The sequence below is a fragment of the Pomacea canaliculata genome, linkage group LG10, assembly GCF_003073045.1.
Source record: "Pomacea canaliculata isolate SZHN2017 linkage group LG10, ASM307304v1, whole genome shotgun sequence".
Taxonomy (NCBI): domain Eukaryota; kingdom Metazoa; phylum Mollusca; class Gastropoda; order Architaenioglossa; family Ampullariidae; genus Pomacea; species Pomacea canaliculata.
In genome coordinates, this window is record NC_037599.1 from 25,367,557 (window position 1) to 25,379,020 (window position 11,464).

Genomic DNA, 11,464 nt, shown 5'->3' on the forward strand with positions numbered 1-11,464 from the left:
GCTCACTGACACAAGACGCAGCTCACTGACACACGGCACAGTTCACTGACACACGACACAGCTCACCGACACACGACACAGTTCACTGACACAAGACGCAGCTCACCGACACAGCTCACTGACACACGACACAGCTCACTGACACACCTCACCGACACAGTTCACTGACACAAGACACAGCTCACTGACACACGACACAGTTCACTGACACAAGACGCAGCTCACCGGTACATGGCACTGACAGAGTGCCAGACTTTATTGTTTCACGGCTGAGAATACGACCAGAGGTCAGCAAAGTGAGACAGAGACATGAGATTATTATTGACATCACAGCAAGCAATATCTCACTACCACCACCGCAACCACCACAACCACCACAACCACCACCACCTCCGCTCAGTGTAGTCAACATGTCACATTCATTGACCTACGGACATTGTCAGCACGGCAAAGCTACAAACAAACAAGGTAAACATGTAAACAAGTACCGCCCCCGCCTCTTACAAACAACAGGAGTTGAAGACAACATCATCGACCTCACAGCGACTGCACGTGACTCCGCCCTCTGCTCTGTGAACCCTGACATGACCGACACAGACAGTAGAGTGAGTAGAGTGTTGTTGACACCGTGTGACGACACCAGTCGTCCCTGCAGACACTGTCACACTGTCACACTGTCACCTGTAGAGCAACGTGTGTACTAAAGATGGCGGCTACCATTGAAGTGTTTGTAACAAGCTAACTACAACTGTCACACACTCACTGACAATACAGAGACGCCGAGAGACAGGTGTGACAGCGCCATCTGTCACACACTCAATGCAGTCACGGAAAGTGATGACAGAAATGAGACGAAATGACAAAGATGGCGACATGAACCCACGTTAACCCTGACATACATGACACTAGCAGCATCTATGGACATGAGGCGGGGGGAGCGACTGCAGTCCTGTGGTGACATTTCCATGTTCCAACACCTGGCCTCCAGGTAACGTGTCAACAGTTAAAGCGTCAAAAAGAAGAAAACCCACACCCGCCATGGAGTCGACAATCCAGACCCTCCACCCCCATCATCCAGATAAGTGTCGGTTACAACGCGAGTGACGAGGTGACGATCACCTGGCTCTTCCTGTGATTGTTTGTACACCTGCAGTCTGTGCTTGTTTGTACACCTGCAGTCTGTGCTTGTTTGCACACCTGCAGCAGTCAACAACCGCCACACAGTCAACACTCACCTCAGCAACACTCAGCAGTTTCTAACAACATCAGACGAGGCGACAACCGATGTCTTTGTGATCGATGTCATCGTCAAGATGGCGACAGCTGAGACCCTGTGAAGCTCTCGTCAAAGTGCGGCTGTGCTCATAGGTGGGGGCAGGGGGGAGAGGCAGAGAGACAGAGAGACAGAGACACAAAGCCACTTGATCACGTGATGCAGGTGTCGGCGCCCAGGGATTAAAATTCTCAGGATGCTAAGAGCTAACAACAAGTTCACCAATGTCCGGGTAGCGAGATGATACATCACACGTCTACCCCACACCCCAGGCCCCCAGTGACGTAGTCAGTGTCACGTGGCAGGGTGACGCTGGAGCAAGGGAAGTAACTCAAATGAGATCAAAGCTGCGGCAGCACAGTTGTCTACCTTTGCTGTCGCCGTCACTAGCCAAACACCCGACTGTTTCCATGGCAACTGTTGCGATGCTGCTACCCATACCACAGCCCACTGGCTGTTTGTGGCGGTGTGCACCTGTCTACTTCTCCATGGCCTCCACCACCTGGCTGCCACTGTACTTGGGCAGCAGCGCCTGCATCATGGTGTCGCACATCAGGTCGACGTCGTAGCGCGGCTGCCACCCCCAGTCCTGCTGGGCACGTGAGTCATCAAAGACCTCAGGCCATTGGTCGGCTGCACAGTCACGTGAGTGAGATATAGAATAAGATAAATAGCTCCACACAGGTGAGTGAGATATCATAATAGTGACATAACAGCTCCGTACATACTGGCGGACATCAGGTTTGTAGACTTGCACGTGTGTGTGAGTGAACACTGTGTGTGTGTGTGAACACTACTGTGAGTGTGTGTGTGTGTGTGTGTGTGTGTGTCTGAAGACTACTCACCTATCGCCTGGCGGTGGTCAGGCTTGTAGGTGACCTGCAGGTCCGGCACGTACTTGCGGATGTGGGCGGCCAGCTCGTGCGGCGTGAAGCTGAAGGCGCTGACGTTGTAAGTGCGCATGCTCAGCTGTTGGGAGGAGACGGCCAGGAAGTCGACGGTGGCTCGCAGCGTGTCGTCCACGTACATCATCGGCAGCCGCGTGTCGGGCCGCAGGTAGCACACGTGATGCTTGGTGCTCAGCGCGTCGTGGAAAATCGTCAGAGCGTAGTCTGCCAAAGGTCACACAAGCAAAACAGGGGTCACCAAAGGTCCAGGGAGGTCACAGGTCGAGGGGGCGCGGAGGGGTTAAGACAGGACAAGGTGTCAACAAAAGATTACAAGTCGTCCATCAAGCGTTCAACAGCTCCAAACATAAAGGTGAAAAATGAGTAGCTGGTGTTGTAAACGACTCACTGTGCCTGACGTAACTGATTACCTGTAATTACTGTAATTACTGTAATTAGCTGTTCACACAACATCGGACCTCACCTGTTGTACCGCCACCAGGCATGGTATCAGCAGAGATGACACCCGGGTACCGCAGACTTCTGAAGTCCACACGAACCGATGATGGTAGTACTGTCAACACAATCATTGTGACGTCACTGGGGGCAACTGGCACTTTAAAGTCCACGTGGCCATGTAGTGGCGACAGTTACCCTCTTCTCTGTCTTCTTAATTAGGTTAATGAGGTTATCAGCACCTATCAGCACTTACCCTCTTCTCTACCTGCGTGTTAACTTGACACCACGGGGGTCTACTGGCCCTAGACAAATGATGATGGGAATGACACGATTGTAGGGGAGGCTACTCACTGGGACTAAAGCTTGAATAAATGAGAAACTGAGCTCCTTGTCCACCAGCTGACACCACTTACCTCCCCCATCAGCTCCGCGTGTACTTTGGACACACCGTAGATGGTGCGCGGCCTCTGGATGGTGAGGTCAGGGGTCGGGTTACGGGGTGAGTCGGGGCCAAAAGCACCTGCACACAGTCGCCGCCATCTTGTCAGGTAATATCAGTCTAAACGCTACTTACCTCTGTCTCTGTCTGCCTGCCTGCCTGCCTGCCTGTCTGCCTGTCTGTCTGCCTGTCTGTCTGTCTGTCTGTCTGTCTGTCTGCCTGTCTGTCTGTCTGCCTGCCTGCCTGCATGCCTGTCTGCCTACATGTGTGAGTGTGTGCGTGCATGTGAGTGTGAGTGTGTGCGTGCACGCGCATACCGATGGTGCTGGGGATGAAGAGCTTGAGGCCGTACTGCCTGCTGACCTCCAGCACGTTGTGCACGCCCTGGATGTTGACCTGCATGGCCAGCCCCACGTTCTGCTCGCCCACGGCGCTGAGGAGGGCGGAGAAGTGCACGAGCCAGTCGATCTCGTAGTTGACCACCAGCTCCTTCAGCCCTCGGAAGTCCAGCACGTCGGCGAAGAGGAAGGGTCCTGAGGGACAAGCACCAACGTTACAGCCTGCATGTGTATGGAGGGCAGGAGGTGGAGGTATAAAATAGCAAAGGTTGAAAGTTCAACACGAACAGACACTGTTGTTGTCTACTGCACCACTCACCGTCTTCCAGCACCTGGCGGGTCGGCTTGTTGATGTCGGACATGATGACGTTCTCCCGTCCATAACGGTCTCTGACGGAAAAAAACAACAAAACTTTACTGCTGTGAATCACCTAAAAAAATGCTAAAAAGAAATAATAATTTATGATCTCCTGAATCCGCAGCAAAATGTATTCTGACGACTGTCCCCATACCTTGCACCAGCGGAAAGTCAACTACCGACATCAAAGGGAGAAAACTGCGGTGACTGTCATCTCAGTGTCACACTAACAATCACATAAACGTTTGAACGCTTGACGAGGGCGAACATTTTGTCACGAATGTCAGCCAAGACATGTTACTGAACCCGGCCACAACATTTTACTGGCCGACACCAGCCGCCATGTTGCTGTTACTGGCCGACATCAGCCGCCATGTTGCTGTTACTGGCCGACATCAGCCGCCATGTTGCTGTTACTGGCCGACAGCAGCCGCCATGTTGCTGTTACTGGCCGACATCAGCCGCCATGTTGCTGTTACTGGCCGACAGCAGCCGCCATGTTGCTGTTACTGGCCGACACCAGCCGCCATGTTGCTGTTACTGGCCGACATCAGCCGCCATGTTGCTGTTACTGGGCCGACATCAGCCGCCATGTTGCTGTTACTGGCCGACACCAGCCGCCATGTTGCTGTTACTGGCCGACAGCAGCCGCCATGTTGCTGTTACTGGCCGACACCAGCCGCCATGTTGCTGTTACTGGCCGACACCGACACAAAGGCTCGGAGAGAACGAGTTCACCATCCCACGAGCTCAGCTTGTGATCACGTGATGCCATTACGGGGCTGGCGGGGTGGCCAGCAGGGGGCCCACAGAAAGGGAGACAAGACGTTGTTGCAGGAGGAGGTAGCGCCGCCTGGAGACTGTGACGTTCCCTTGCTGCCAGACGATTTTCCCAGTTAACATCTAAAACGAGGCTGGTGCGTACAAAAGCTTCCGGTTTAGTCACATTCATTCAGGCTCGCCGAGACTAGCAGTGGCAACAGGCTACACGCTGGTCTCGGCAGACAGACAGCAGTCCACCTCTACACGTCCGTGGTTCCTGTGGTGCGACTCTCTCTATTGCTTTCCGATGGTTGTGAAGTGACTCACTGTTTCCGGTGACGTGTGTGTTGCGGACGGAGATGTATCGTTAGGTGTGATATATAGTCGACCGTCTACAGACAAAGGGGTCAGTGAGGTGTGAGTCACAGGACCGTGTCCGAGACAGAATAAAGGGCTGACCGGACAGTCACGCGTGAGATGCCGGACTGCGACTGTACGGACACCAGCGTCCTGCCACACAGGCTGACGTCAGCAGCAGACAAACACGGGACTGTCAGCCCAGGGAAGGTAGAAGGTGTGAGAGTGTGTGAGAGAAAGGTGTGGCTGTGTGGTGGGCATGTGATGTGTGGACTGAAAAGAAGGGAGGGTGGGACAGGTAGCATGATTGCCCCTAGCAACAGACGAGGCTCTGTCAGTGCCGTTGACAACAAGCCTGCAGGCGGCGGTGGTGGTGGTGCTAGTGGGGGGAGCATAGCACGTAGAGCTTCACTCCTCCAAGTCACGAGTGTGTTTGCGCACCCTTTGATGGTCGATGCACCTTTCAGGTCAGTGCACGCCCAAAAGGTGCACATGCACTGTCTAGCCGGGTTGATTCCCACCCCGACAAAATCTCCACCCCAAAAGGCCGGTCACGTGACGGCAGCGACATAAACACCGCTGGCGGCTAATTGTTTGCTAACCGCTGTGTTTGCTCGTCTGTCTGCGCACTGGACTAGACTGTAGGAGCGGTTATGTAAGGTAGACAGCATACATCTAGACAGCGTAGACAAGGTAGACAGCATACATCTAGACAGCGTAAACAAGGTAGACAGCATACATCTACATGACAGACAGGCATCTACACAGTGATGCAATCCCTGGTCTGTGGGCACCTTTATGGCGGGAGAAAGTATCAGGGAGCAAAAGACAACAAACCTCATGAGTTTCGCCAGACCCGTCCCCAGCTGTCCCAGTGCACCTGCAGCAGGACAAAGAGAAGTTGTTGTTATTTACATCAGTGTGTTGTTTACATGTTGATGTCATTTGTTGTTTGTAAAGGAGCTACTGTCACCATCTTCCTCACAACATCTGTCTACATGCATGAACACCGACATCTCTGCATACACACCACGTGCACAGACTGCAGTCACGTGCTGACACCGCACTACGTCACCCACCTGTGACGACACCACGTGCTTACACCCAGTACGTCACCCACCTGTGATGAGAATTCGGGGGCTGGCGGAGAAGTCCTTGTAACTGCGGCCCACGCTGCCGAGGGCTGAGGGCGTCATCCTGGTGAAGGTGGTGGGTGGAAAGGTTGCCCTACTCATAGAGCGGACGCAGGTTGTGCTGATGCTGCTGACGGCCATCGTCCGCTACTTGTCCAGGCGCAGGTGTGGCGATGGCTGGAGGCCTCCTGTGTGTACAGTGTACAGTGTACAGTGTGTACTGTGTGTACAGGTGTCAAGCAACTGGTCAGCTGACTGGCTACGTCAATAACACGTTCAATATGTGTACTTCAACTTGGTATAACTACATTTATTATCCTGCATGTTGACAGCAGCAGCAGCATCAACAACAACAACAACAACAAACACTCAGACAAAACATTGTCGTCCTAAAGCATGAGGACAAGTCTGTCTCAGGGTCTTGACATGTTTGTGTATTCTCTAGTTGGTTGTTGGTGTTCTTTGAGAGTCTGTCTACGGACAGAAATATGTGTGTGTGATCTGTACATAATTTGTGTACACTGTGTGATCCGTACATGTGTACAATGTGTGATCTGTACATGATGTGTACACTTTGTACACTTGCTCTGCTTCCCTCCGTATCCTTGGTTACAGTGCATCGCTCCTGGGTGCGCAGTGAGGGTGACATATTTGTGACATCTGTGACATCAGACGGTGGGTACCGCATGTAAACAAAGTTGTGACATCTCACTGAACGTCGTGCAAGGAGGTCAACCCTCCCGTTATCTCACTGGCAGCAGCGTACCCGGCTTGTCCGCTTACTGGGTGGCGGCGGGTGGCGCTGGGTGCAGTAATCTGTCACTTATTTCTCGCTTTTTTTGTCAGATAACTGTAACTGCAGGCTTCTCTCCTTGACACAAGATAACTGTTCGATAACGTTTGACTCCTTTTTAAAAAAGCTGACGTGTCCTGTCTACACTCACTCTTTCTGTGGCGGCACTGAGCTGTGTACGTGTGTACGTGTGTACTTGTGTACGTGTGTACTTGTGTATGTTTGTACTTGTGTACATGTGTACGTGTGTACTTGTGTATGTGTGTACTTGTATACGTGTGTACTTGTGTACGTGTGTACTTGTGTATGTGTGTACTTGTATACGTGTGTACTTATGTACGTGTGTACTTGTGTACGTGTGTACTTATGTACTTGTGTATGTGTGTACTTGTGTATGTGTACGTGTGTACGTGTGTACTTGTGTACGTGTTTGGTGGTCACTAGGCCCCAGGGCCAGACAACACGACTCACAGCTGAGTGACTATGAAGGGAGGACAGGTCTGTAAGCTGCTGATGAGTTCAGCCATCAGACGAAGCTCGGTGCTGCACGTTGTACGCGGACAACTCAGTGCAATGGTATGCAATGTACGACAGGAAATGGCTGGCAGGATGGCTGGCAGGATGGCTGGTTTAGTAGCAAAGTGCTTCCTGCTTGAGGCGATGTCTCACTATGAGGAGGAGGGATGATGGATGGCGAGGAGGGCGGCAGGACCTGAAGACCGGACGGCCAGCCTGCCAACAGGTATGACGTAGAGAAAGTGTCCCGAGACGAGATCGGAACGCACGATGGTCTGGTCTGTGGGTGCGACAGACGAATGTACCTCTAAGCTATCGGGCTTCCCTCGGGGACAGAGGCGCCTCCTATCATTGAAGCAGACGACAGGCCTGACATTTAGCATTTAGCATCAGCCTCCATCTCAACTGTTTATTGTAATAGGTGTCTCCAGCTGTATGTCTTTAGTGTCGTGCAGCGTCGTGAGTCAGCGCCGCGCACTGAGCACAACTCACGTCAAACAGCGGGAGGCAACTCGCACACACACACACAGAGATATCAGGAAAACGTCGTGCACACACACACAGAGCGCGTCAAGTACGAGCGCGCACACACAGAGCACCTAGAGCAGTGGTTCTCAAAGTGTGGTCCATGGACCACTAGTGGTCCGCGGGCATAAGTCATGTGGTCCGCGGCTGACAGTTGTCATATGTCAGCAAAGTGATGTTTAAAGGGATGCATTCCTCCTATTAACATTTTAATTACAAATAACGAGGTATACGTAGTTTTATGTCAACTTATTACTATATTACTTTTACAAAAGGACATTTAGTTTTGAATTAAAATGAAACAAATGCGGCAATTTAAATTTGAAATTCATAGTACAGACTGATTTTTAGGCCTTGGTGGTCCGCATTATTTTTTACTTAGGCCTTGGTGGTCCGCCATAGCTTTTACTTAAGTAAAGTGGTCCGCGGTCCGAAAAACTTTGAGAACCACTGACCTAGAGGACGTGCACACACACACATACAGAGCGCACCAAGACAACACACACACACACACACATACAGAGCGCACGAAAAGAACACACACACACACATACAGAACGCACCAAGACAACACACACACACAGCCTGTGGCGACACCTGACGGCGGGTGCAGGTCCGTTGTCCCGACAAACGCCAGGCGAGCCCCAGGGTCCGGAGTGTCCCTCCTCCTGTCACTGGCTGCCCCACCCACCCACAGGCGCATCCAGTGACGTGTGGCGCCACGTCGCGGAGACTAACTTGCATCATGACGGTTTTTGGTTGCTATAGTTACAAACATTTTGAATTGGTTATGTAAGATGTCACCCGAGTGTCCTGTATCCGCGTCTGGCCCTGTCTGTGTGTGTGTGACGGTTTATCTGTGTGTGTGTGTGTGGACGCACGTCCCTACCCACAGACACACAGCTCTGTGACGCACACACCAGAATATTCTCGTGGCGAGTGGCGACGTGAGCGCTGGCAGGTGAGGAGGCCGCAGGTCATAAAGTTCACCGTGCGCCCGGACACGCTACTGCGCAGCTGCCCACTGACTGGTCACGTGACGGAGTGGGTGGCTGGGGGCTACAGCCGTGCAGGCAAGGAGTGAACAGTGATCGGCGGCTACAGGTCCTGTTCACTGACACACAGCCCGAGATCTTGTCTGTCGCAATGACGGACACGCGACATTTTGCTGTTACTCGTCTGCCGGCAGCTGAGACATGAGTGAACGCACTAATTACTCTCTAGTCAGTCTCGTCCTTCTCTCTCTCTGTACACAGTTTGTAAAGTCCAAATAGTGTTAGAAATCGTGTTTCTCAGCTCGACATTCTATTACATCATAACCTGCTGTGGGTGACGTGTCCCTCAAAGACTGTGACGTGTTAGTCCGGCCGTTGACCAACGAGCCCTGCCTCCATCTGTCAATCAGACTTCGCTAATTAACGACCACAGTGAACTCGACATTACATTCCGTTGTTTCTTCTCGCTTCACGACCACAGTCAGCTCAACGGTAATACTCAGTTCCTTCACGTCTTTCTCCTCTATTGGCCGCCATCATAGACGAGGAGAGCGATGATGCAGCAAATTTCTCTGCTTGATTGAAGTCGTGGGTCGCCACACTTGATCGCGTGTCACGTTCTGCTTGACTGGAGCGCCATCAGGTTCATCCATCACAGTGTCAGGCTGAAGTACCCTCCCGACCTTCTTGCCTACACACCTCCGCTTACTTTGGCAGACAAGAGAAACTACAGGGTTGAGAGGTGGGAAGGTGAGTGGACATCCACTGACCGCCGTGTGACATGTTGTCAGTCAAGCGTGACCATGTGGCCATGACACTAGTTAATCACCCAAATCAGCTACAGCGACCAGCGATGACGACAGTGAAATTAATCAAAGAAGCAGTTACTTACCCAAGGTGTCGGTCAGACGTTTGGTGTGAGACGGTGTGAGTGGTTGTCTGATCAACCGGTTGTGACGGATCGACAGACGACAGGCCGTGTGCCACATGTGTCACGACGACTCGGTAACCACCAACACAGCAGCCAATCACGTGGCGCCCTTTGGTAGGTGTGGCCACAGCTCCACGTGTGATTGGTTAAAACTAGGTCCGGCCTTCCTTCACCTTGTCAGGCCGGGAGGTAGTGGGGGTGTTTGCTGATGTGTCAGCGCTCCACAGTTTGTACCCAGCCTGACATCACGGGTACGCTGTGCCAGTGTTTACCCCTAATAAACACCCGAAGTCTGCTGGCGCAACGGCAAACTGCATGTCAGTTAAAGGGGGACAGGGCTGTGTGGCTCTCCCCCACTTGATGTCACTCCTTACAGGGACATCCCCCCCACTAGGTGTGACTGATTACGTACAGGGACATCCCCCCCCCAACACACACACGATGTGACATCCCTGTGAATCCCCCCTACTACCCATGGATTCATACAGAGGTTGATGGAGTCGCTGATGGAGTTTCCCAGGTTCAGCACAGCGCGTGCAGCATCCCAGTTCGCCGAGCGCACGGCGTGACGACACCTCGCTGACCGTCTGCACTCAACATGTACATCAGGTGCGAGATGCACGAACGGAGCAGCTATCCTTCCTTCCTCGTGTTCATGGCCGCTTCATTCCATATCGCCGTGATGGAGTTTGACAAGAACAAAACAAAGAACGGACATGGCGGCCGTCATCAAGCTGGAGTGGTCAGGACTGAGCACCACCAACGTCTGCACTACAGATCGGTGTCTGTAGAACAGAGAAACCTGAGCTCTACCCGTCTTCTCACTCTCATGTCTGCTTAGTAACCATCTGACATGCAAGTCTTTAAAAGTCTTACACGGAAGGACGGACGGACGGACGGCGATAACTTGTACGTGATGCTGAGGTCTGCGTGTGTCGTCTGCTGCGGGCTGCTGGTGTCTCCTGCTGTAAGTTGTCTACACTGTGTGTCTATATATATGTCTATGTGTTGCTAGGTGCTGGCTCCCTGTAAGCCACACGAGCAGAAGATAACGGTTGCCCTGTGAAGGTTTGCCGTTAGACGGAGAGAAAGCTTGCGTCAGGTGGACGAAAACACGGCCACAGCCCGCTGTCACCTGCACCACGTGTCACGTGTTTATCTCCCAGCAGCCGCAGGCTTCCCTTTGATGTTCTACAAGCGCCACACGTGTGTGTATCGACATCACAATTATTTAGCATCTCGGGCAACCAGTTGATTGAATGAGGCAATAAATGTGTAAAGAGGCCATGCAGTGCCACAGTGTTTTAATAATTATGATAAACACAATTTATAAAGCGCAGCTCACTCACCCAAGGAGCATGATCTTAGCACTTAAGAACAAGAAGGAAACATGGACAGCATGCGAGGGACAGGAAAACAAACAACATATAGGAACATATAAAAGAATAAACAATCGTAGTAAAGGAAGAATAAAATCAAAGACAGAACACAGAGGAAGCAAACAACAAGAACAAGAGCTGAGAGTAACATATTACAAGAGGAAGGGTGAGACAAAGGACGAGCATTATGGGATAGGGTGTCAGGAGTCATGTTTACGGATGACGTGTGTTCAGTGCACGTGTACAGGACTGAGCAGTGGGCAGGTGGCGGGTATGGTCGTATGGACATGTTACCGTTGTTGCCGTTGCAGACGTCATA

The 11,464-nt window shown here is 52.0% G+C and overlaps 1 protein-coding gene across 1 annotated transcript; it reads right to left on the reverse strand.

Annotated features, from left to right (window-relative positions):
* Nucleotides 1-221: 221 nt before the first annotated feature.
* Nucleotides 222-9,900, reverse strand: LOC112574439 (L-threonine 3-dehydrogenase, mitochondrial-like). Its single transcript, XM_025255513.1, is given in 10 exon segments — nucleotides 222-1,906; nucleotides 2,119-2,385; nucleotides 2,645-2,716; nucleotides 2,719-2,734; nucleotides 3,033-3,139; nucleotides 3,376-3,591; nucleotides 3,716-3,786; nucleotides 5,711-5,753; nucleotides 5,994-6,194; nucleotides 9,728-9,900. Coding segments are annotated over 9 exon segments (1,101 nt in total). The 5' UTR covers nucleotides 6,148-6,194; nucleotides 9,728-9,900; the 3' UTR covers nucleotides 222-1,751.
* Nucleotides 9,901-11,464: the final 1,564 nt, after the last annotated feature.